The sequence below is a fragment of the Theropithecus gelada genome, chromosome 9, assembly GCF_003255815.1.
Source record: "Theropithecus gelada isolate Dixy chromosome 9, Tgel_1.0, whole genome shotgun sequence".
In the NCBI taxonomy this organism is placed as follows: Eukaryota; Metazoa; Chordata; class Mammalia; order Primates; family Cercopithecidae; genus Theropithecus; species Theropithecus gelada.
In genome coordinates this window covers 99278663-99305931 of record NC_037677.1, presented here as the reverse complement: position 1 = coordinate 99305931, position 27269 = coordinate 99278663, and the positions used below count along the sequence as shown (strand labels likewise).

Here is a 27269-nt window from a genome sequence, read left to right as displayed (position 1 = left end):
CCCATTTTTCAAAAAAAAAAAAAAAAAAAAAAAAAAAAAAGCCAGGCATGGCCGGGTGCGGTGGCTCACACCTGTAATCCCAACACTTTGGGAGGCCAGGGCGGGCGAATCACGAGGTCAGGAGATCAAGACCATCCTGGCTAACACGGTGAAACCCCGTCTGTACTAAAAATACAAAAAAGTAGCCGGGCGTGATGGTGGGCGCCTGTGGTCCCAGCTACTTGGGAGGCTGAGGCAGGAGCATGGCGTGAACACAGGAGGCGGAGCTTGCAGTGAGCGGAGATCGCGCCACTGCACTCCGGCCTGGAGACAGGGAGACTCCGTCTCCAAAAAAAAAAAAGAGGCACTGGTATTACAGGTGTGAACCACTGTGCCTGGACTTGTTTTTCTCTTAATTCTTTAATTTAAAATGTAATTAGTGTGTAGAAAGTCTCTGCCTGGAAAAAAAACAAACAAACAGTATTTTTAGTTATTTCTTTAAAAGAGACACATGAGGCGGGTGGCTGAGGCAGGAAAATGGCGTGAACCTGGGAGGCGGAGCTTGCAGTGAGCCAAGATAGCGCCACTGCGCTCCAGCCTGGGCGACAGAGGGAGACTCTGTCTAAAAATAATAATAATAAATGAAAACAAGAAACAAATATTAGATTAACAGTAAAAAAAATCCTTGGTTAATTTTGGCTTTGTTTTGTTTTTTTGGTTTCATGGATGCCTTTTATGATTTCCTAACTTCTCTGTTGTACCAAATTTTTAATCTTAAAAAACACAGGTAATCTATACCATGCACCTATCCTGTAGGGTCTTGTGAAAGATGATAGTAGAACATTTTTAATGAAGTAGAGCATTTATCTATTTCAGCTAACATTTTAGCTGAAATAGATAAAATCTTTTTTTTTTTTCCCGAGACGGAGTCTTGCTCTGTCGCTCAGGCTGGAGTGCAGTGGCGCTATCTCAACTCACTGCAACCTCTGCCTCCCAGGTTCAAGCGATTCTCCTGCCTCAGCCTTTCAAGTAGCTAGGACTACAAGGCACTTGCCACCACGCCTGACTAATGTTTTATATTTTTAGTAGAGATGGGGTTTCACCATGTTAGCCAAGATGGTCTCGATCTCCTGACCTTGTGATCCGCCCACCTCAGCCTCCCAAAGTGCTGGGATTGCAGACGTTAGCCACCGCGCCTGGCGATAAAATCTTTTTTAAAAATTTTTTCCATTTAATTTTTGTGGGTCCATGGTGTTACCTATTTGTAGGGTGCACGAGATGTTTTGATACAGGCATGCAATACGAAATGATGAAATAGATAAAATCGTTAACAGAGAGCCCAACTGTAATTTTATATAGCCTTTTTATATATTTTTGTATAACACCTTAAAATCTTGTGTTAACTTGGGTGTGTCATTCTATTTAATTCCATAAGTGTTATCTAGTGTCTGTTTAATAAATGCCAGCCATTGTGGGACAAGTGTAGCTCTTACCACAAGAAACTTTAGTAAAGGAGAAAAATACAAACATCAGTTGCCTAGTTTGATATGATGTGTGTTCTGTTCTAAGTATATATAAAGGGCTTTGGGAACGCAGATGGGGTAGAGTTCACACTCCAAGGAGATTTGGGGTGACTGCTAAGCTAGATTGATAGGAGGAGCAGAAATAAGCCATGCGACTTATTAAGTTGCTGAATTTACTATAGCACTTCTACCGAAACTTGGAAAGAGGAAGCAAATGGAATAAGTGGTATTAGAGTGAAAAATAATAACATAAGCTCTCTATAACCAAGAACTTTTTTCAAGGAGAAGTTATTCTGATATCCAGTAATATCAAAGTCAGTGCTTCCAGAGTAATCTGTCTCCTTTGTGGTTGTTCAAGGGCTTGCTCTCAATTTTGCGCAAGTTGAAAAGTGCACCAGACCAGGAGGTGAGAATACTTCTCCTGGGCTTGGATAATGCTGGCAAGACCACTCTTCTGAAGCAGCTAGCATCTGAAGATATCAGCCACATCACACCTACACAGGTGAGCACTACCTTGGCTCCAGATGCCGTGTGACACAGAAAGACGATAATAGCAATGTGAAAGACAAAATGGGAAATACTGTTTTGTCCACTTCCAAATTTTGACTCTGAGAAAAGTCTATGCAATCTGAAGATAACCAGATTTCAAAAATATGTAAGAGATTCCATTCTCATGTGGTATTTAGAGTAGTCAGATTCATAGAGACAGATGCAGAATGGTGGTTACTGGAGCTGGGGAGGGGGAATGGGGAGTTACTGTTTAACGGGTACAGTGAGTCAGTTTTGCAAGATGAAAAGAGTTCTGTGGATAATGACCCACAGTGTGAATGTATTTAATGCCATGGAACTGTACACTTTAAAATGGTTAAAATGGTACATTTTATGTTATAATGTTAAAATATGTACACGGACACACTTCACAGTGCCCACTTCATCAGGCTACCGCACTGCAGCATCTGCACCCCGCTGGGCTTCAGCCTCCACACATCACCTTTCAGCACATGCACCCGTCTTCCAGATGTGCCCCTCCTTCCCCACCCACACATGTCCTCAGCCGCTGCATATTGTACATGTTATCTTACAATTTAAAATATATGTATACATATATACACGTGTGTGTATTTGTGTGTATATAGACAAATCCAGCAGATCTAAGTGAGTACCTATATTCTTTTTATTTTTATTTTATTTCTTTAAATTATTTATTTTTTGAGACAGAGTCTCACTCTGTCTCACAGGCTGGAGTGTGGTAGCGCAATCTTGGCTCACTGCAACCTCTTTTTTAAAAATAGCTTTATCTTCTCTGATTATGAACGTAGTGCATGTAGAAAACAGAAAAAGTATAAAGGAGAAAACTCTGAGAAAGACCATGGTTAATATTTTACTGTGTACTGGCTGGGCGCGGTGGCTCACGCCTGTAATCCCAGCACTTTGGGAGGCCGAGGCGGGTGGATCACAAGGTCAGGAGATCGAGACCATCCTGGCTAACACGGTGAAACCCCGTCTCTACTAAAAATACAAAAAATTAGCCGGGCCTGGTGGCGGGCACCTGTAGTCCCCGCTACTCGGGAGGCTGAGGCAGGAGAATGGCGTGAACCCGGGAAGTGGAGCTTGCAGTGAGCCGAGATCACGCCACTACACTCCAGCCTGGGCGAATAGCGAGACTCCGTCTCAAAAAAAAAAGAAAAAATTTTACCGTGTACTTTTCAGACTTAATAAATACAAATATGTATCAATTTTTAAAACAAAAAAAAAATTACCTGCTTTTTTTTTTTTTTTTTTTTTTTTTTTTTTTGGGGAAAAAGTCTCTCTCTTTTTTCCCAGGCTGGAGTGCAGTGGCGCAAGCTCAGCTCACTGCAACCTCTGCCTCCTGGGTTCAGGCGATTCTCCTGAGTAGCTGGGAATACAGGTGCACACCACCACGCCCGGCTAATTTTTTGTATTTTAGTAGATACCTGGTTTCGCCATTGTTGCCCAGGCTGGTATCAAACTCCTGAGCTCAGGCAATCCGCCCGCCTTGGCCTCCCAAAGTGCTAGGATTACAGGCATGAGCTACCTTGCCTGGCCAATTACCTGCCTTTTTAAATCCAGTCTCATCAACCTTCCTTTTTCCTGAAAAGGGCAAGCAAGCAAAAGCATAAAGGATAAGGAAATGATGGTGCTCACAGCGTGGAGGTTTAAAGATGAGTCCTGGGCCGGGCGTGGGTGGCTCATGCCTGTAATCCCAGCACTTTGGGAGGCCGAGGCGGGCAGATCACGAGGTCAGGAGATCAAGACCATCCTGGCTAACACGGTGAAACCCTGTCTCTACTAAAAATACAAAACAATTAGCCAGGCATGGTGGTGGGCGCCTGTAGTCCCAGCTACTCGGGAGGCTGAGGCAGGAGAATCACTTGAACCTGGGAGGCCGAGGTTGCAGTGAGCCAAGATCGCACCACTGCACTCCAGCCTGGGCGACAGAGCGAGACCTCGTCTCCAAAAAAAAAAAAAAAGACGAGTCCTAGGCGCCATGGTTCACACCTGTAATCCCAGAACTTTGGACTTTGGGAGGCCAAGGCGGGCAGATCATGAAGTCAGGACATGGAGACCATCCTGGCCAACATAGTGAAACCCCGTCTCTACTAAAAATACAAAAATTAGCTGGGTGTGGTGGCGGGCGCATGTAGTCAGGAGACTAAGGCAGGAGAATGGCTTGAACCCGGGAGGCGGAGATTGCAGTGAGCCGAGATTGTGCCATTGCACTCCAGCCTGGCGACAGAGTGCAACTCCGTCTCAAAAAAAAAAAAAGAAGAAGATAAGTCCTGATTGGAAAAACTGTAGTGGGTTTCTTAGAACTCATTCCCTGTAGGAAATCCTGAGAATGCCTGACCTTTGGCTAAGCCAACAGGGAGAACTTGTTGGTCTTAGTCACTTTAAAGTGTTTGAGCATTAAAGGTTAGAGGTTTTAGCAAAACCAGAGTTATTTTCCATCACTGTACTGTGATAAGACCCTGGTGTCAGGTTTGAATGGCTGTGCTGGCGTGCATGCATACTTCATGGCCTATGAGTCTTACTGATTCACAACTCTTTGTGGAAAAGTCATTTCAACTGCTACCAAATGAACAATTTTACAGCTTCTGAACAAATTTAATGTATAGCCTGAGGAGGAGCAAATTACAGTAGTCTAGCCTAGAAGGACTGAAAACACATATTAGTGTGTCAAGATTTCTGCCGGAAAAAGAAGCACTAGGTTTTGTGTGCCTTGCTTGTGGGTTTTCTTTTGTTTTTTTGTGTTTTTTTTTAGTATTAGCAATAAACTGTATCTCTCAAGAACACTAACATGAAGACTTCCACGCTGCAAACACAGAAATAAAGTTAGGAACCCAAAGTTCTCATTCTAAACTTCAGGCTTTGTTGGATGTGTTATAGGTGACTCTGATATTATATTGCATCAACATTTCATATTATTTAGAAACAAACTTTTATTATGTTTTTTGTTTTATATTTGAAAAAGTAATAAGTGCTTATTGTAGTAAATTTAGGAAGTATAAATAAATGAAATTGAGAAACTAGAAGTCACCTATATATAATGCCCAGTCAGACATACCACTGTTCACATTTAGGAATGTATCAAGTTTTTTTCTATGCATATATATGATGGGTATATTTAAAATAAAAAATAAAAATGGCTCATAGAGGACATACTAGTTTGTATCATCTATATCTAGATATAGATTTTTTTAGAGACGGGGTTTCACTCTGTCGGCCAGGCTGGAGTACAGTGGCGCCATCCATAGCTCACTGCAGCCTCAATTCTTGGTATCAAGCAATCCTCCCACCTCAGGATCCTGAGTAGTTAGGACTGCAGGCATGTGCCACCACACCCAGCTAATTTTTTTTTTTTTTTTTGGTAGAGATGGGGTCTCACTACATTGCCCAGGCAGACCTTGAACTCCTGGGCTCAAGCAGTCCTCCCACCTCAACCTCCCAAAATTGGGATTATGGGTGTGAGCCACTGAACCTGTCCCTTCTTGTTTACTTAATAATAGATCATGAACATCTTTCTGTTATTATGTATGTAAATGCTTATGTAATATACATCTCTAAATGTTTGTGCCCATTCATTATTATTGTTTCCTCAGAATAACTTCCTAGATTTGTTGGGTCTCATTACTTATAGACGTTTAAGCCCATTGATACATATGGTCAAATTCCAAGATTTACTGTTATTGTATTCCAAGATTTACTGTTATTTATTTTCTGCTTTATTCCAGAAAGGATTCAGTATTACTGAGTTTGACATTTAATATCATTGTTGAGTATGAAATTTTAAAATATACTAAAGTAGTTTTGCCAGTGAGCCACAATGAAACTTTTTTCAATAAGCTTACACTATTTCCCTTTAGAATTCTTGAACTTCTAATGTATTCAGTCATTGGCGTATTAGAGAAGCGAGAGTCAGCAGGATCCCCAGTTATCCTCCAGAGACTGTGTATCCTCAGTGGAAATTGGGTGGCAGTGTTCCTGTCCTATTGCACTGTGCCTTCTCCTTCTGTGCCAGGCAGCAGTGTTGACAGGCTACCACATGAAACAAATGTTTGTGGAGGCATCCCCAAACGTATCTATGGCTGAAATGTCTCTTCTGTGGTAGCAAGCTGTTGATTGGGTTTTTCTTTTTTTTTTTTTTTTTTGAGACAGAGTCTCGCTCTGTCGCCTAGGCTGGAGTACAGTGGCACAATCTTGCAGTGGACTCACTGCAAGCTCTGCCTCCCAGGTTCACACCATTCTGCTGCCTCGGCCTCCCGAGTAGCTGGGACCACAGGCGTGCCCACCACCACGCCCGGCTAATTTTTTGTATTTTTAGTAGAGATGGGGTTTCAACAAGTTAGCCAGGATGTTCTCAATCTCCTGACCTCGTGATCCGCCCGCCTTGGCCTCCCAAAGTGCTGAGATTACAGGTGTGAGCCACCGAGCCCGGCCCTGATTGGGTTTTTCAAATCCTGGTTTCCCTATGTAATTTTTGCAAGAAGACTTTAAAAAAAAATTCTTGTTCATGACATACATTCTCTGGGAACCCCAAAGGGCTTGTTAATTTGTTTCCTTCCACACTGACCCCCAGCTGGCAATTCTGCCTGTCCCTGATTTGCTCACCTTCCTCAAAGTTTCACCTCAAGTAACTGTCTTAAAAATGAAGGCTTCCAGCCAGGTGCAGTGGCTCACACTTGTAATCCCAGCACTTTGAGAGGCTGAGGCAGGCAGATCACCTGAGGTCGGGAGTTCAAGACCAGCCTGACCAACATGGAGAAACCCTGTCTCTACCAAAAATACAAAGTTAGCCAGGCGTGGTGGTGCATGCCTGTAATCCCAGCTACTCGGGAGGCTGAGGCAGGATAATCGCTTGAATCCGGGAGGCAGAGGTTGCAGTGAGCTGAGATCACACCATTGCACTCCAGCCTGGGCAACAAGAGCGAAAGTCTGAAAGAAAAAAAAAAAAAAAAGACTTCCAGCCAGGCGCAGTGGCACATGCCTGTAATCCCAGTGCTTTGGAAGGCCAAGGTGGGCGGATCACGAGGTCAGGAGTTTGAGACCAGCCTGACCAATATGGTGAAATCCTGTCTCTACTAAAAATACATTAAATTAGCCGGACATGGTGGCAGGCGCCTGTAATTCCAGCTACTCGAGAGGCTGAGGCAGGAGAATCACTTCAACTTGGGAGGCGGAGGTTGCAGTGAGCCAAGGCCACGCCACTGCACTCCAGCCTGGGCAACAGAGCAAGACTTTGTCTCAAAAAAAAAAAAATGAAGACTTCCTTTTCAAGTTCAAGTTCATCAGAGTTGCCTATGAAAGCACTTTTTTTTTTTGAGATGGAGTCTCGTTCTGTCACCCAGGCCAGAGTGCAGTGGCATGATCTCAGCTCACTGCAACCTCTGCCTCCTGGGTTCAACTGATTCTCCTGCCTCAGCCTCCTGAGTAGCTGGGACTCCAGGCACGTGCCTGGCTAATTTTTGTATTTTAGTAGAGACGGGGTTTCACCATATTGGTGAGGCTGGTCTTGAACTCCTGACCTCCTGATCCACCCGCCTTGGCCTCCCAGAGTGCTGGGATTACAGGCATGAGCCACCGCGCCTGGCCTGAAAGCACAATTTTAAGTGACCACTTGTTTGTTTCCATCAGTGTCTGTAACTGAGGGCTCCACCTCCCTACCGGGCTGATATATTCGAGTTATAAACCCAGCCTCCCCCATAGCATCCTCAGTTCTGCTCTTTTTCCTGATTAATCCCTATAGGAAATTTATTTTGAGCTGCTCTTGAAGAATCTAATCCTCTAGATTTGTAGCTTTTGCCTCTTTAAATTTAGCTTGTGTTCTTTTCTGCTGAGTCTTCAGATTCAGCTTTTTTGTTGTTGTTGTTAGTTACGTGAAATGTCCTGTTAAATTTTACTGTCCTGAAGCTTCATGGGCATGTGATGTGTGTTGATTAATTAGAGCTATTCTCCTTTGGAGTTATCCTCAGCAATTATATATGTATATATGTTCATTGTAGAAAAACATTGTGTTAGCCTGACATTATTAACACTGACTCCACAACCTGGATGAGATAAGCATGTATAAATATGTTTCTTTATTCTCTGTCACAACAAACCATTTTCAGCATTACCAGTATCACATATGGCAGAGTACTTTAGAATTAATAAAAAAATACATAGTTATTAACTTTGTCAGAATTATGATCCCAAAGTTTAATAAAACTTGATGTTTTTGCTACTGTTTCAGGGTTTCAACATCAAAAGTGTACAATCACAAGGTTTTAAACTGAATGTATGGGACATTGGTGGACAGAGGAAAATCAGACCATACTGGAGGAATTATTTTGAAAATACTGATATTCTTGTAAGTACTCCTTCTGATGCACTAATTCATAGTATTTTCTGCCATGTATTAGAAACATGGACACTGTAACATTCTTTCTTGTCAGTAATTCCACCACCATAACATTAATCACTATGAATTTAGCAGGGATAGCAGAAGGCTGCAGATTATAAAGGGAAAACGTCTTTGTGTAACTTGTATAAGATGTTTTGCTGTCCCTCAGTAACAATGTTGTACCCACACCCGTCTTGGCAAAATAAAGTGTTTATTAATTGCCATAGTGATTTGAATAGCAGAAGGGAAGTCAGAAGATCATGCCACTGACTGTCACCCCTAGGAAGACAATGAATCAAGTGTATCACAAAGAGAGCAACCAAAATAGTGAAAATACTGGAAACCATGATGTATAAGGAGTGATTGAAAGACCTGACAGTGTTCTTCCTAGAAAAGAGAACACTGGGAACTGTCCAGGCAGCTTCAAGAATTATCTTAAGTCAGAGGGATTGAATAGTTCTAGAGGGCTGAGCCAAGAGCAAGATGGGGAATATTAGGTGGTAGAATGTAATTCAGAATAAGGAAGAAGTTTCCTATAATTACAGTTGTCCAGAAGTAGAAGAAACTGCCTCATAATTGGGAATACCTTGATGCAGGGAACATTCATTCGGCTGGAGGCCAAGATTTTAGCTCCCAGCTCACTGCCATTTCCTTTAGGACCACTACTGTTTCAGAATTCTTGGAGATTTCACTGTCCACATACATGATTTCCACAAAACTCCAGCCTCTCAGTTCCTTCACCTGCCCTCCTCCAATGATCTTGTCATCTTCTCTACCTCAGCCACATACTCTCATAATCATACCCTAAAACTAGGGGAACTCATGAACTTAGATGGGAGAAGAATTGCATGTCACTTTTACTAACCTCTAACCAAAAGTTTGCGTTTACATCAGTTATGATGCAAGGCAATAAACTGCAATAATAGCAGCCATATCTATGTATTTATTACTAGTAGAAATCATCTAGACCAGGTGTGGTGGCTCATGCCTGTAATCCCAGCACTTTGGGGAGGCTGAGGTGGGAGGATCGCTTGAGCCCAGGAGGCAGAGGTTGCAGTGAACCCAGATCGAGATCGGGCCACCCCACTCCAGCCTGGAAGACAGAGTGATACTCTGTCTCAAGAAAAGAAAAAAAAGAAATCATCTTGCATCTCAAAACAGCTTCACCCTCTGCTGTTGTTTCTTAAGTGTCTCTTCTGGATCATTCCCATCAACATAAACATATCCTGTAGCTTTTCTTGCTTAATAAAGAAAAAATAAGCCCCAGAAAACTCCTCCTGACCATACATCCCCCTCCAATACTGTCCCATTCCTCAGCCTCCCTTTATAGCAGAACTTCTTGAAAGAATTTCCTATGCTCTCTGTCTTTGCTTTATCTCCTCCCAGTTACTCTTGAGCCTTCTATTCAGGCTCACTGATAATTCCACATTGCTAAAAATAGGGCTCAGTTTTCAGTACTCATCTCACTTGACCTGTCAGCGCATTTAACATTGGTAATGCTGTCTTTGAAACATTGTCTTTACTTGGCTTCCAAGACACCATTCTATCTTGGTTTTCCTCCTCACTGGCTACTTCTCCTAAATCTCCATTGCTATTTTTTTAAATCTCCCAACCTCCAAATGTTTGAGAGCCCCAGAGTCCTTGTGTTTTTCTTCTCTGAGTTACTGCTTAGGTGACCTCGTCTAATTTGAAGGATTTAACGACCACTTAGATACTTATGAATCTCAAACCGTCATCTCTAGCCTGGAATTCTCCCCTGAACTTGAGTTTCATATACAGTCATGTGCCACATAATGACACTTGGGTCAGTGACTGACCTCATAAATGGTAGTGGTCCCTTAAGATTATAATAGAGCTGCCGGGCTCAGTGGCTCACGCCTGTAATCCCAGCACTTTTGGAGGCCAAGACGGGTGGATCAGGAGGTCAGGAGTTCAAGACCAGCCTGACCAAGATGGTGAAACCACGTCTCGACTAAAAATACGAAAATTAGCTGGGTGTAGTGGTGGACGCCTATAATCCCAGACTGAGGCAGAGAATTGCTTGAACCTGGGAGGCAGAGCTTGTAGTGAGCCAATATTTTGCCACTGCACTCCAGCCTGGATGACACAGCAAGACTCTCTTTCTCAAAAAAAAAAAAAAAAAAAAAAAAAAAAAAAGAGCTGAAAATTTTCTATTACCTAGTGACATAGCTGTCATAACACATTACCTTGTATGTGTTTAGGTACATAAATACTTACCATTGTTTTACAGTTGCCTGCAGTATTCAGTACAGTAACTTGGTGTACAGGTTTGTAGCCTGGGGCAATAGGCTATGCCATACAGCCTAGGTGTGTAGTAGACCATCTAGGTGTGTGTAAGTACACTGTATGATGTTGGCACCATGTCAGAATTGCCTAATAATGCATTTCTCAGAACATGTCCCTGTCATTAAGCAACACATGACTATATAAGCCAGCTGCCTATTTGACATCTATACTTCCGGGGCTGGTAAGGCCTCAACCTCAACGTGTCTAAAACCAAATTCCTGTTTTCATCCTACTCAACCCTACTCTTCCCACAGTCTTCTCAGTAAATGGTAGTCCCATTCCTCCAGAAACAATGCAGTCATTCTTGGCTCCCTCTCCTCTCACTCCCCGCATCTGATCTATCAGCAAATTATTTGTACCTGTTGCCATCAGACATATTTTTATTTATTACCTTTCTCTCACACTGGAAGGTAAGCTCCATAAGGACAGGAATTTTTGCATTTTAAAAAACTGTTGGCCCGGCGGGGTGGCTCACGCCTGTAATCCCAGTACTTTGGGAGGCCGAGGTGGGCGGATCATGAAGTCAGGAGATCATCCTGGCTAACACAGTGAAACTCTGTCTCTACTAAAAATACAAAAAATTAGCCGGGCGTGGTGGTGGGCGCCTGTTGTCCCAGCTACTCAGGAGGCTGAGGCCAGAGAATGGCGTGAACCCACGAGGCGGACCTTGCAGTGAGCCGAGATCGCGCACTCTAGCCTGGGTGACAGAGTGAGACTCTGTCTCAATTAAAAAAACTAAAATAAGGCTGGGCATGGTGGTCAACCAGCCTGGGCAACAAGAGTGAGACTCTCTCTAAGATAAGATAAGATGAGATAAGATAAGAATAGGTTGAGATAAGATAAGGTGAGATAAGATGATATTCTTTTAAATCAGAAAAAAACAAAAAAAATAAAAATAAATAATCTTTTAAATCAGGCCGGGTGCAGTGGCTCATGCCTGTAATCCCAGCACTTTGTGAGGCCAAGGCAGGCGGATCACCTAAGGTCAGGAGTCTGAGACCAGCCTGACCAACACGGAGAAACCCCATCTCTACTAAAAATACAAAATTAGCTGGGTGTGGTGGCACATGCCTGTAATCCTAGCTACTTGGGAAGCTGAGGTGGGAGAATCGCTTGAACCCAGGAGGTGGAGGCTGCGGTGAGCCAAGATCGTGCCGTTGCATTCCAGCTAGGGCAACAAGGGTGAAACTCCATCTCAAAAATTAAAAAAAAATCTTTTAAATCAACAAGGAAACACTTAGAACTAATAAGTGATTACACCAAGGCTGCAGGATATAAGATTAATATGTACAAGTCAGTTGCTTTCCTTTTTATCAGCAGTGAACAATTGAAATTTGAAATTAATAGCAAAATACTATTTAGCACCCCCAAAATGAAATGCTTAGGCATAAATCTAACAAAATACATTCAGGACCTGTTTGAGGAAACCTGCAAAACTAATAAAGAAGATCTAGGTAAATAAAGAGATGGTCCATGCTCATGGATAGGAAAACTCAGTGTTATTAAGATGTCAGTTATACCCAACTTGATTTATAGATTTAATACAATCCCAATCAAAATCACAGCAAGTTACTTTGGGGATATTGACAAACTGATTCTGATGTTTATATGGAAAAGCAAAAGATTTAGATGGCTAGTATAGTACTGAAAAGGAACAAGTTAGAGAACTGGTACTACCTGACTTCAAAATTCACTGTAAAGCAAGTAAACAAGACAGCATAGGCCGGGCACAGTGGCTCATGCCCGCAATCCCAACACGTTGGCAGGCTGAGGCAGGCGGATCACCTGAGGTCAGGAGTTCAAGAGCAGTCTGGCCAATGGGGTGAAACCCCATCTATATTAAAAATACAAAAACTAGCCAGGTGTGGTGGCAGGCACCTGTAATCCCAGCTGCTCGGGAGACTAAGACAGGAGAATCGCTTGAACCCAGGAGGCGGAGATTGCGGTGAGCCAAGATTGCACCATTGCACTCCAGCCTGGGCAACAAGTGTGAAACTCCGTCTCAAAAAAAAAAAAAAAAAAAGACAGCATGCCTCAGAGAAAGAGTAGACAAATTGATCAACAGAACAGAATAGAAAGCCCCAAAATAGGCTTACATGAATATGGCCCACTCTCTTTGACAAAAGAACATGACAATTCAAGGGAGGAAGGATAATCTTTTCAGCAAGTGGTGCTGGAATAATGGGACATCGACATGCAAAAAAAAAAAAAAATCTAGACCCATCCTTACCCCTTAACTTAAAATGTTAAAATGGATTTTTTTTCCTTCTACCTGAGGCCCTTGACAAAATGGATCTTAAACCTAAATGTAAAATCCAAACACTATAAAACTCCTAGAAGATAACATAGAAGAACATCTAGGTGACCTTGAGTTTGGTGATGAGGTTTTAGATACACAAAAAGCATAATCCATGAAAGAAATAAATTGGACTTAAATGAATTTAAAACTTCTGGAAGCTGGGTGTAGTGGCTCATGCCTGTAATCTCAGCCCTTTGGGAGGCCAAGGTGGGAGGATGCTTTGAGTCCAGGAGTTCAAGACCAGCCTGCACAATATACTGTGACCCTGTCTCTACAAAAAATAAAAAAAAAAATTAGCCAGGCATGGTGATGTGGACCTGTAGTCCCAGCTACTTGGGAGACTGAGTTGGAAGGATCACTTGAGCCCGGGAAGTTGAGTCTGTAGTGAACCGTGATCATGCCAGTGTACTCCAGTCTGGGTAACAGAGTGAGACTCTATCTCAAAAAAATAAATAAAATAAAACTTCTGCTCTGCAAAAGAAACTGCTAAGAGAATAAAAAGACAAACCACAGACTGGGAGAAAATATTTGCAAAACACATGTATGTTAAAGTAGTTGTATTTAAAATATACAAATAACTCAAAAACTCAAGAATAAGCAAACAACTTGGTTTTACAAATGGGCAAAAGATCTGAACAGGCACCTCATCAAAGAAGGCAGATAAGCATATAAAAAATGTTCAGTATTATACGTCATTATGGATTTACAAATTAAAACAGCATTAATATAGTACTACATATTAATACCTACTAGACTGACTAAAATAAAAAAAACTGACAATACCGAATGCCGATACGTATGTAGAGCAACAGGAACTCCTTCATTGCTGGTGGAAATGCAAAATGGTACAGCCACTTTGGAAGACAGTTGGTAATATCTTACAAAGCTAAACATAGTTTTAGCATACAGTCCAGAAGTACTTCAAGATATATACCGAGTTAGTTGGAAATTGATATTCCATACAAAATCCTGCATAGGAATGTTTATGGCAGCTTTATTCCTAATTGCCAAAACCTGGAAGCAACCAAGATGTCCTTTAGTAGGTTAATAGATAAACCCATATAGTAGAATATTATTCAGTGATAAAAAGGTATAAGCTATCAAGTCTTGAAAAGACACGGAGGGCCAGGTGCAGTGGCTCACACCTGTAATCCCAGCACTTTGGGAGGCCGAGGTGGGCAGATCACGAGGTCAGGAGATCGAGACCATCCTGGCTAACACGGTGAAACCCCGTCTCTACTAAAAAATACAAAAAATTAGCCAGGTGAGGTGGCGGGCACCTGTAGTCCCAGCTACTCGGGAGGCTGGGGCAGGAGAATGGCATGAACCCTGGAGGTGGAACTTGCAGTGAGCCGAGATCGTGCCACTGCACTCCAGCCTGGGCGACGGAGCGAGACTCCATCTCAAAAAAAAAAAGAAAAGAAAAGACATGGAGGGCTCACACCTGTAATCCCAGCACTTTGGGAGGCTGAGGTGGGTGGATCACCGGAGGTCAGGAGTTCGAGACCAGCCTGGCCATCATGGCGAAACCCCATCTCTGCTAAAAATACAAAAATTAGCCAGAGGTGGTGGCGCATGCCTGTAATCCCAACTCCTCAGGAAGCTGAGACAGTGAGACAGGAGTATCGCTTGAGCCCAGGAGGCAGAGGTTGCAGTGAGCCCAGATCACACCACTGCACTCCAGCCTGGGCGACAGAGCGAGACTCCATCTCAAAAAAAAAAAAGTGTATACATGTTTCAAAAACTATAGACTCCCTTTTCCTCTTTCTTTTTTTATTTTTTTATTTTTTTATTTTTTTGAAACGGAGTCTCGCTCTGTCGCCCAGGCTGGAGTACAGTGGCCGGATCTCAGCTCACTGCAAGCTCCGCCTCCCGGGTTTATGCCATTCTCCTGCCTCAGCCTCCCGAGTAGCTGGGACTACAGGCGCCCGCCACCTCGCCCAGCTAGTTTTTTGTATTTTTTTTTTTTTTAGTAGAGACGGGGTTTCACCGTGTTAGCCAGGATGGTCTCGATCTCCTGACCTCGTGATCCGCCCGTCTCGGCCTCCCAAAGTGCTGGGATTACAGGCTTGAGCCACCGCGCCCGGCCCCCTTTTCCTCTTTCAATCAAGAGTGAGGAAAAAGCAGGTGGCTGAGAGAAATTACATTCCTATCTGTTCATCTGCTGGATTAAGGTATCTTGAAAGAAATACCCAAGGAAGAGAAGTATATAAGGACATTAATGATTGTAAGTCTCCATAAGGAGGTCTCAGAAACCATCTGGTCTCCAGGTAAAGGTAATTTTAAATCATAAGCTCTAATAGCTTGAGGGTAGACTGCAAGGTCGTTGTAATATAACGTAACCCTGGATTCCACATTCACATGAACTGAGAGTACCTGGGAATTAACGTACAATACAGCAAAAATCGGTTCACAACAACCCTAGAGAAGCTTCCTCCAGCACATCCTTGTACTAGGCACTAGTACAAGATAATATTTTGAATTGAGGGTCAACCTTTCATTATTTTCCAGTGCTGTTTGAGATTAAACAGGTTTGGGGGAGCAGCTGAGTCCCTGGGGTTAGATTCTAAGGCCTTGTGACTCACAGCCATGTCTGCCAGTTTTGTAGCCGCTTAGAGTGGCAGTGGTGGATGGGTTATATTTGTCTGTGTTTAATAGTCTTCCATTGTTGGTTGAAAAAGACTTATTACGCTAGACTCCACACTGCCTAGAAGAGCAGGCTTGAGGCTTGACACAAGAGTTGCCTGGTTCATTCTTTCCCATTATCTCTAGAGTACCATAATCAAATCTTGCTTTAGAGCAGGTCGACAAATTGATCCAGGCTGCCTCCAGTTTTTGTATAGCCTTCAAGCTAGGAGTGGTTTTTACATTTCTAAGTGGTTGGGGGGAAGAAATGCCAAAAGAATAATGTTTCACAACATGTGAAAATTATATGAAATTCACATTTCAGTGTCCATGAAGTTACTTGGAACATAGCCGCATGCATTTGTTTACAGATTTTCTGTGGTTGCTTTCTGACGATAACAGGAGCGTTCAAGAACTGTGAAAGAGATTGTATGGGCCACAGAGGCTAAAATATTGACTGCTGACCTTTCAGAAAAAGTTTGCCTACCCTTGCTTTGGAGTATTAAATTAAATGGTTCTCAAAACTGTGTCTGGTGGTGCACACCTATAATCTCAACTACTCAAGAGGCTGAGGTGGGAGGATCCCTTGAGCCCAGGAGTTTGAGACCAGCCTGGGTAACACACAAGACCCCATCTCAAAAAAAAAAAAATTAAAAAAAAGGTTTGAAATACTAAGGGCAACTCCTAGAAGTACCAGAATTATTCTTAGGGAAGATGACATTGAGAACATCTGACATCAGCTTTATTAATTTGAGGGTAGTGACTAAGAAATAAAACTTGAAGTGTGATGGAAGGGAGGGGATAGGGTAGCTTCCATTTCTCTTTAGACCCAGAAATAATAACAGCCTTTTGATAGATAAAATAAATGTATTTTCAAGGTATATTCATGTTACTACTAATCATTTACTGTATTATTAATACCAGCTTTGTGTTTAAATGTAATATAATTTAAACAAAGTAGGCCAGCCACAGTGGCTCATGCCTGTAATCCCAGCACTTTGGGAGGCTGAGGCAGGTGGATCAGTTGAGATCAGGAATTCAAGACCAGCCTGGCCAACATGGTGAAATGTCGTCTCTACTAAAAATACAAAAATTAGCTGGGCGTAGTGGCAGGCGCCTATAATCCCAGCTATTTGGGAGGCTGGAGCAGGAGAATTGCTTGAACCTGGGAGGCAGAGGTTGCAGTGAGCCGGGATCGTGCCACTGCACTCCAGCCTGGGTGATAGAGCAAGACTCTGTCTCAAAAAATAATAATAATAAATAATAAATAAGTAAATAAAATAAAGTAACTTTAATCATTTCCATATCTAAAGTGTAGGACATCGAGATCTCAAACACCCTAAAAGAAGATAACTATCTCTTGTATCATTTCCAAATTTCTCACACTTACTTATCTATACTACTGAAGCTAGAGGAAGCACATCTAATTGAAAACCACAAGTTTATCCAGACACCTGATCAGTTCGAGCCTTCCATAGACTTTCACTCAAGCTATCAAAAAGCCACACTGGTTAATGTCACACCTTCTTGTTGCTGTCTACATCTGGTGGAGAAATGTTAGGAGCAATAAAATGGACAAAAGGTGGCAGCCGGAGCTGGGAGGAGCAGAAGCAAGAGGAGGAACAAACAGCCCTCCGTCCACACGCTGGGCGAGCCCTCTCTGGTGATCTGGAGTTGGCTGAACTTCTATCAAGACAAAATCTTTTTCTGTAGTTCTTCCTCCCATAACCAAATAAGCATTTCAAAACAGTTGCCAAAAAATGATGTGAATTGGCTTTGCCTAAAGCATCATGCCATGGAGTATATGACTTGACTTTCGAGTAGCTTTCATGACTTACTTGTGAAGGTCTATACTGTTTAAAGGTGAGTCAGGAGCATAATAAATGTTTAACTTTCCCTGATACTTTCTGGCAAAAGACCAGAAAAATTTTTAATTGACTATTAATTTGTTTGGAGCTTTCAAAATCTTTTTTTTTTGGCCGGGCACGATGGCTGACGCCTGTAATCCTAGCACTTTGGGAGGCTAAGATGGGCGGATCACCTGAGGTTAGGAGTTTGAGACCAGCCTGACCAGCATGGCAAAACCCCATCTCTACTAAAAATACAAAATTAGCTGGGCGTGGTGGAGCATGCTTGTAATCCCAGCAACTCCAGAGGCTGAGGCAGGAGAATTGCTTGAACTCAGGAGGCGGAGGTTGCAGTGAGCTGAGATCACGCCATTGCACTCCAGCCTGTGCAACAAGAGCAAAACTCTGTCTCAAAAAAATGCCTTTTTACATTTTTTACATGACTGAGTTAACCAATAGCTATGCTATTTTTTTGAAAAAGTAAAGGTAATCCTTATCTTTAGCTGTTGTCCAGAAGGAAACAGACATTGCATGGAGACATTGGGAGGAGCTGGGGAGGCGACAATCAGGATGAGAGTATACCACTGCAGGGCCGGGCGCCGTAGGTCATGGTTGTAATCCCAGCATTTTGGGAGGCAGAGGTGGGCAGACCACTTGAGGATAGGAGTTCAAGACCAGCCTGGCCAACATGGTGAAACCCCGTCTCTACTAAAAATACAAAAATCAGCCAGGTTTGATGGCATGGACCTATAGTCCCAGCTACTCAGGAGACTGAGGCAAGAGAATTGCTTGAACCCAGGAGGCGGAGGTTGCAGTGAGCCAAGATCGCCCCATTATACTCCAGCCTGGACGACAGAGCAAGACTCTCAAAAAAAAAAAAAAAAAAAAAGTATAATGCTGCAGAAAAACACACTTGTGGGATTACCAGAGATTTGTTTGTGCCTATGACTTTTTCATTTGGCTCTTAATAAATGGGATGCTTCCTTTATAGATTGACTCCTAGAATGATTGTGTAGTAATTTTCACATTTTTTAAAAGTTACTTGAGAAAATGCCAAATGATAGGAAAAATTGGTGTATAATTTAGGAAAATCCTCCTTTCTAATCTTGTAATGGAAATGCTTGCAGTGAAATTTCATGTCAAAGCAATAAATACCAAATAATTATGAGTACAATTTAAGCTTTCTTCTCATTGACCTTCAGCCTCTGGATTCTCTGGTATTTGACTGGTCATCTTTCTTGTCTACTATTAAAATGATCTTTCCATTTCTCACCATCCTCTCCCAACTGTCTGTTTCTTCATATCAGCCGTCTGGGGTTTTTTTTGTTTGTTTGTTTTTTGTTTTTTGTTTTTTTTTTAAGAGCTGCGGTTTGACCCCAGGAGGCGGAGGTTGGGGTGAGCCAAGATCGCACCATTGCACTCCAGCCTGGGCAACAAAAGCGAAACTCCGTCTCATAAAAAAAAAAGAGAGAGAGACGGGGTTTCACTTTGTGGCCCAGGGGAGTGCAATGGCGTGATCATAGCTCACTCTCTCAATCTCCTGGGCTTAAGGGATCCTCCTCCCTCAGCCTCCTGCGTAACAGAGACTACAAGGTACATGCTACTGCATCTTGCTAATTTTGTTTGTTTTCAGAGATGGGTCTCACTATGTTGCCCAGGCTGGTTTCAAACTCCTGGGTTCAAGCGATCCTTCTACCTTGGCCTCCCAAAGTGTTGGGATTACAGGCATGAGCCACTGCACCCACTGTCTTTAACCATATTATCAGCCTTGTCTCAGCCTCTTCCTTCCTACCCTCACCTTTATTCATAGCCTTTGCCCCCAGCACACCTCTCTCCTGCTTTGTCATTCTTTTCTTGCCAGATGACCTGAACATAGCCACCAAGCAGCCCTCTGAGCTCCAGACACTCCTAGCTGATCTTTCTTTCCTCCCTCACATAAATATATGTTTTTTGTTTTTTGTTTTTTAATTTGAGACGGAGTCTCGCTCTGTCACCCAGGCTGGAGCGTGGTGGTGCGATCTTGGCTCACTGCAACCTCTCCCTCCCAGGTTCAAGCGATTCTCCTGCCTCAGCCTCCTGAGTAGCGCATGCGCCAGCTAATTTTTTATATTTTTAGTAGAGATGGGTTTTCACTGTGTTAGCCAGTATGGTCTCGATCTCCTGACCTTCTGATTCGCCCGCCTCAGCCTCCCAAAGTGTTGGGATTACAGGCGTGAGCCACTGCGCCTGGCCTATATGTGTATTTTTTGAGACGGAGTCTCACTCCGTCGCCCAAGCTGGAGTGCAGTGGCGTGAGCTCGGCTCACCGCAGCCTCCACCTTCTGGGTTCAAGCGATTCTCTCGCCTCAGCCTCCCGAGTAGTTGGGATTACAGGTGCACACCACCATGTCCAGCTAATTTTTGTATTTTTAGTAGAGACAGGGTTTCTCCATGTTGGCCGGGCTGGTCTTGAACCCCTGACCTCAGGTGATCCACCCACCTCAGCCTCCCAAAGTGCTGGGTTTACAGGCATGAGCCACTGTGCCTGGTCTTCCCTCACATCTTCTTGGACTATTGCTTGAGTGAAAATCATTCTAGGCTACTATAGACTATAAAACAATTTGAATGAGGTCTTTTATTTTGAAGTTCACTCTCCCATTGCATTTCTTCTTTCTTCATCTGTGTTTATACTCTGCCTGCTACTTCTAGAAGGTGAGCCTCACTGGTGGAAAACTAAGCAAGCACCATATTCTGCAGAGTGACTTATCAGACACATAGAATGTTGGGTGTGTGTGTGGTGTGCAGAACTCATTAGTGCATGTATTGACATCGAATCAGAGTACAATAATAATAATGAGCAATAATTAAAATGCCATACAAAAATATTGAAACCAAACATATTCATCCTCTCTCCTCGTATGATTCTCCAAGTAGAAACATAGAGTATTCTTTTTTTTTTCTTTTTTTTTTTGAAACAGAGTTTCACTCTTGTTGCCCAGGCTGGAGTACAGTGGCGCAATCTCAGCTCACCACAACCTCTGCCTCCCAGGTTCAAGCGGTTCTCCTGCCTCAGCCTCCCAAGTAGCTGGGATTATAGGCATATGCCACCACACCCGGCTAATTTTTGATTTTTAGTAGACACAGGGTTTCTCCATGTTGGTCAGACTGGTCTCAAACTCTTGACCTCAGGTGATCCGCCCTCCTTGGCCTCCCAAAGTGCTGGGATTACAGGCATGAGCCACCGCGCCTGGCCAAAACATAGAGTATTCTTGAGGGAAATGGCTGAAATTGGTTTCTGGTATAATATTTAGCATTTGTGACTCTAAATAGAGAGCATTAAGCGGTGGAATTTTAATTGTGTGTGTTTTTTTTTTTTCTAAAGAGCAGATTTTCAGTGTAGCACAGAATTTGACTTTGAGTAAAAAAAAATGCTTGTAACTTACATAATTTAACGTATGTAATGGTGAGAACTGAAGATTGTGTTTTTAGTTGGATATGCTATTTTAAAAGAGAATGTTTCCATTATACCATTAGGCTAATAGCAATTTTAAATTCTTTAAAGAAAGTTTGAAAGATTGATAATTTTTAGATTAGCAAGTGAGAAAACATTAATACATCATTTAATGAAAAGTACCTACAAAATTATATCTCTGTTTCTTTTTTAGTTTTCATATGAAGGAGGATTAAAAGGGAGCTTTCCATAGGAAATTAAAATAGTTAATGTGTTTGGGTGGTATAACTATAGGTGATCTTTCTTTCTTTCTTTCTCTTTCTTTCTTTTTTTCTTTCTTTCTTGTGTGTGAGAGAGAGAGAGAGAGAGTGTGTGTGTGTGTGTGTGTGTGTGTGTGTGTGTGTGTGTTACCTTATTTCCCTTATTGCTGTAGGATGTTATTCATGCAATAACTAAAATTGAGGGATGGGGAGAAATCGTGGGATTTGTAGTTTATGATGAATCTCAAGACTTTTCTTGCTTCTGGCAAAGACTGTGCCCTTACTATTTCCAGTATTTGATCTTGACCCAGCTGTGTCTCCTTTGTCATCAGCCCCTGAAGTCAGCATATAGTTAATGCTGCAGATGGTACTTTGAGATTTGAGGAATATAGGATTATAAATGCCTCAAAACACCATCCCTTCCATTCTGACAATCTGGGAAGCAGTATAGCAGACAGGTTAAGAGCAGCTATGGACTTACGTGCTTGAGTTTGAATCCCAATTTTCTCAAGTACCAGATGTAATTTGGGAAAATTACTTGACTTTCTGCTTATGTTTATTTACGAATAAAATGGGAAAATAGGCCAGGCGCAGTGGCTTACACCTGTAATCCCAGCACTTTGGGAAGCCGAGGCAGGCGGATCATGAAGTCAGGAGATTAAGACCATCCTGGCTAACATGGTGAAACCCTGACTCTACTAAAAATACAAAAAATTAGCCAGGCGTGGTGGCGGGCGCCTGTAGTCCCAGCTACTTGGGAGGCTGAGGCAGGAGAATGGACAATGGCGTGAACCCGGGAGACGGTGCTTTCAGTGAGCCGAGATCGCGCCACTGCACTCCAGCCTGGGTGACAGAGCGAGACTCTGTCTCAAAAAAAAAAAAAAAAAGGTTGGGCGTGGTAGCTCACTCCTGTAATCCCAGCAGTTTGGGAGGCCGAGGCGAGTAGATCCTGAAGTCAGGAGATCGAGACCATCCTGGCTAACACAGTGAAACCCTGTCTCTACTAAAAATACAAAAAAATTGGCCAGGCGTGGCGGCGGGCGCCTGTAGTCCCAGCTGCTGGGGCGGCTAAGGCAGGAGAATGGCGTGAACCCAGAGCTGAGATCGCACCACTGCACTCCAGCCTGGGTGACAGAGCAAGACTCCATCTCAAAAAAAAGGGAAAACAGTGAAATCTATATTGTAAAGTTGTAATGAGGGTTAATAGAGTAGACCTAGTAATGTTTACTGATAACATCAAGTGCCCATTAAATGTAGCTATTTTATCCCACTTGGTTTTCCTAAATTCCTAGACTTTGGAGCGTTGCTGAAGGTATTTTCTGGGCACCCCTATTTATTTAATTTGTGTATTTGTTTGGCCTTCATAAATGAGATGAGAATCGCCAGTGAATTACTGTATGTTGTGCTAATTGGAATATGCTGATTGGGGATCACCTGCTCCTTTTGCAGAAATTGCCCTGTCTTTTCCATCTCTGCTCACTGAAATAACCTTCTTCTTTTCCTTTATAGATATATGTAATCGACAGTGCAGACAGAAAAAGATTTGAAGAGACGGGTCAGGTAAATAATTCTTTTGTTTTGTATCGAAGGTCTAATATATATATATATATATATATTTTTTTTTTTTTTTTTTTTGAGACGGAGTTTTTTGCTCTTATCTCCCAGGCTGGAGTGCAATGGCATGATCTCGGCTCACCCCAACCTCCACCTCCCGGGTTCAAGCAATTCTCCTGCCTCAGCCTCCCAAGTACCTGGGATTAGCATGCGCCACCACGCCCGGCTAATTTTGTATTTTTAGTAGAGACAGGGTTTCACCATGTTGGTCAGGCTGGTCTCGAACTCCCGACCTCAGGTGATCTTCCCACCTTGGCCTGCCAAAGTGCTGGGATTACAGGCGTGAGCCACCGCACCCAGCCTAGTATATTTTTTAAATACTAATTATTCTGTTGAGATAGTTCCCAAATAACTGGGTATTCATTAATCAACCTTGTAAATGTGTGAGAGTGAGGGAAGTTTTTGTTTTGTTTTGTCTGTTAACCTTTACAGTTGAAACAAGACAGTTATTCTAGCAAGCTGGCAAAAATACCAGTTGTCTGAAATTAGTTGAGAGTTCTTTAAACAGTTTTTTTGTTTTCCCAAGATGGAGTTTCACTCTTGTTACCCAGGCTGGAGTGCAGTGGCACAATCTCGGCTCACTGCAACCTCCACCTCACAGGTTCAAGTGATTCTCCTGCCTCAGCCTCCCACATGGCTGGGATTACAGCCATGCGCCACCACACCTGGCTAATTTTTTTGTATTTTTAGTAGAGACAGGGTTTCTCCATGTTGACCAGGCTGGTCTTGAACTCTTGACCTCAGATGATCCACCCACCTCAGCCTCCCAAAGTGCTGGGATTACAGGCGTGAGCCTCCACACCCAGCCTAAACAGTTTTTTAATTAAAACTTTTTAACTTTAATCAAATTGAATATACGAGATACAGACGAGTGGAACTTAGCACTATGCCCAAAGGCTCTTCAGGTTTTTTCCCAGGCCATGTGAAAATGAACCCAAAGGAACAATTCACTTCTCATTTTTATTTACATTTTTCAATACCTACTTAATTGATTCAGGGGTAACTTTGACAAATTTGAAAGGACAGGAAGAAATGCACAAGCCAAAACTAAGCTGCTTTTATTTTTTAAGCCAGGAGATGAGGTGTACCTTGGACCCAAATACGGCTTCAAATGCAGGGCGCATGTCAACATGATTACATGATGTGATTTGTGTACCCAATTTTACATAGAGAAGTGAAGGACATTTTACCCAGGGTGGGTTTGCTGATAGGAGAGGCAAGGGGTGGAGTGGACTGATTTGAAGAAGCGTGCTTAGATCTCATTGCAACAGCCTGGACAACATGGAGAAACCCCATCTCTACAAAAAAGGAGTGAAATTAGCTGGGTATGGTGGCATGTACCTGTAGTTCCAGCTACTTGGGTGGCTGAGGTAGGAGGATGGCTTGAGCCTAGAAGGTCAAGGCTGCAGTGAGTTGTGATCAAGACACTGCACTCCAGCCTGGGCAACAGAGTGAGACCCTGTCTCAAAAAAAAAAAAAAAAGAAAGAAAGAAAAAAGAAAAAAGGTCAGCACAATGGTTCACACCTGTAATCCCAGCACCTTGGGAGGCTGAAGCAGGTGGATCACCTGAGGTCAGAAGTTTGAGACCAGCCTGGCCAATATGGTAATACCCCGTCTCTACAAAAAATAAGCCAGGTGTGGTGGTGCGTGCCTGTAATCCCAGCTACTCGGGAAGCTGAGGCAGGAGAATCACTTGAACCCAGGAGACAGAAGTTCCAGTAAGCCAAGATTGCACCAAGAGTCTGGCAACAAGAGCAAAACTCTGTCTCAAAAAAAAAAAAAAGTTCAACTTTTAAATTAATTTTAAAATGTTTTTTAAGGCCAGTGGATCATGCCTGTAATCCCAGCACTTTGGCAGGCCAAGGCAGGTGGATCACCTGAGGTCAGGAGATCAAAACCATCCTGGCTAACATGGTGAAACCCTGTCTCTACTAAAAATACAAAAAATTAGCCGGGTGTGGTGGCGTGTGCCTGTAGTCCCAGCTACTCTGGAGGCTGAGGCAGGATAATTGCTTGAACCCAGGAGGCGGAGGTTGCAGTGAGCCGCGATTGTGCCACTGCACTCCAGCCTGGGTGACAGAGTGAGACTCCATCTCAAAAAAAAAAAAAAAAGTTTTTTAAAAAGTTCTCATTGCAGAGTCCTTGGCCTGTATCCTAAATGACCACAGGTGGCCTTCCAAAGGTAGCAGTTCTCATGTTTATGTCCTTTTTTTTGAAATTGAGTTGAGAACCCTCCAGACTTCCGGAAACAACTCACCACCCTTCCATACCCTGATGATTTCTGGGTTATCACTCTTGTGAAATGCGAGCTTGGAGGTGGAGGGGGTCCTATGTAGTCATCTGCCTCTTGATCCGTACAGTTCTCTTTGAAAGCCCACGTGTTTTAAGTAGCTAAAATGTGAATTTAATGAGAAAAAGATGGGCCTATCATTTAAGTACATATACAACCTCTCCTATAGTTTTTGTAAACAGAATCACATATAATTTAGACCCCAACCTATAACCTAAATATCAGGGACCTTGCCAGATGGACCAATAAAGTTATTTTAGGATGTAGGTTTGATGAAATGTGAAGCATGTGCATGCATGTTTTAGAGATAGAGATTGATGAAACAGAATTATCGCTAAAGTAATTGTCATTTTCAGTTTAAATTTCATACACACACACACACGCATTGAAAGTTATTTGCAGGTAATCACTTTGGGTAAGTTTTGAATCTCAAGCCACTTCTTGTCTTCTCCCTTGAATGATGTTTCTCAAAATGTGTTCTATGAGCCAGGTGTGTTGGTTCATCGCTATAATTCTAGCACTCTGTTAGGCTGAGGCGGGAGGATCCCTTGAGCCAAGGAGTTCAAGACCAGCATGGCCAATATATCAAAACCCTGTCTCTACAAAAAAAATTTTTTTTTTCCAGAGAGAGTCTCACTCTGTCACCCAGACTGGAGTGCAGTGGCATGATCTTGGCTCACTGCAACCTTTGCCTCCTGGGTTCAAGCAATTATCCTGTCTCAGCCTCCTGAGTAGTTGGGACTACAGGTGCCCACCACCATGTGTGGCTAATTTTTGAATTTTTAGTAGAGACAGGGTTTCACCATATTGGTCAGACTGATCTCGAACTCCTGACCTCAGGTGATCCGCCCACCTCAGCCTCCCAAAATGCTGTGATTACATAGGTGAGCCACCACGCCCGGCCAAAAAAAATGTTTTTAATTAGCTGGGCATGGTGGCGATCACCTTAGGTCCCAGCTAGCTGATCAGGAGGCTAAGTTGAAAGCATCACTTGAGGCCGGGCGCGGTGGCTCAAGCCTGTAATCCCAGCACTTTGGGAGGCTGAGACGGGCGGATCACGAGGTCAGGAGATCGAGACCATCCTGGCTGACACGGTGAAACCCCGTCTCTACTAAAACATACAAAAACTTAGCCGGGCGAGGTGGCGGGCGCCTGTAGTCCCAGCTACTCGGTAGGCTGAGGCAGGAGAATGGCGTAAACCCAGGAGGTGGAGCTTGCAGTGAGCTGAGATCTGGCCACTGCACTCCAGCCTGGGCGACAGAGCGAGACTCCGTCTCAAAAAAAAAAAAAAAAAAAAGAAAGCATCACTTGAGCCCAGGAGGCTGAGCCTGCAGTAAGCTGTGATCGCGCCACTACACTCCAGCCTGGGTGACAGAGTGAGATATTGTCTCAAAAAAAAAAAAAAAAAAAATTTGGTCTGTGAATCATCTATAACAGAATCACTTCAGGAGTTTGTTAAAAATGTAGATTCCTGAGCCCTAGCTTAGACTTTCCAAAGTCAGCATCTCTGGATTGGGCCCAGGAATCTGCCAGGGGAATCTTATACAGGTTCAAGTTTGATAATCAGACTGGGCACGGTGGCTCACACCTGTAATCCCAGCACTTTGGGAGGCCAAGGCAGGCAGATCACTTGAGGCCAGGAGTTCAAAACCAGCCTGACCAGCATGGTGAAACCCCATCTCTACCAAAAATACAGAAATTAGCTGGGCATGGTGGTGTGCACCTGCAATCCCAGCTACTCAGGAGGCTGAGGCATGAGAATTGCTTGAACCCAGGAGGTGGAAGGTTGCAGTGAGTCTGGATTGCGCCACTGTACTCCAGCCTGGGCGACAGAGCAAGACCCTGTCTCAAAAAAAAAAAAAAAAAGAAAAGAAAGAAAAAAGTTTGAGAGTCACTACTCTTGAAAGTTGCTAGCTGATCAGCTTAACTGTTATGTTTTTTCTGATTAGAAGTACATGGTTGGCCGGGTTTGGTGGCTCACACCTGTAATCCCAGCACTTTGGGAGGCCGAGGCGGGTGGATCACCTGAGGTGTGCAGTCCTAGACCAGCCTGCCCAACATGGCAAAACCCTGTCTCTACTAAAAATACAAAAGTTAACTGGGTGTGGTGGTACATGCCTGTAGTCCCAGCTACTCAGGAGGCTGAGGCAGGAGAATCACTTGAACCTGGGAGGCGAAGGTTGCAGTGAGCCG

The 27269-nt window shown here is 43.2% G+C and overlaps 1 protein-coding gene across 1 annotated transcript in view; it reads left to right on the top strand.

The window, feature by feature from the left end:
• The window catches only part of ARL3 (ADP ribosylation factor like GTPase 3), a 48997-nt gene that overhangs the window by 8530 nt on the left and 13198 nt on the right, over positions 1–27269 (top strand). Inside the window, exons 2-4 of the mRNA XM_025395654.1 lie at positions 1861–2004; positions 8254–8370; positions 22681–22731. Coding sequence (XP_025251439.1) covers positions 1861–2004; positions 8254–8370; positions 22681–22731 — 312 coding nt within the window. The remainder of the gene's footprint in view (positions 1–1860; positions 2005–8253; positions 8371–22680; positions 22732–27269) is intronic.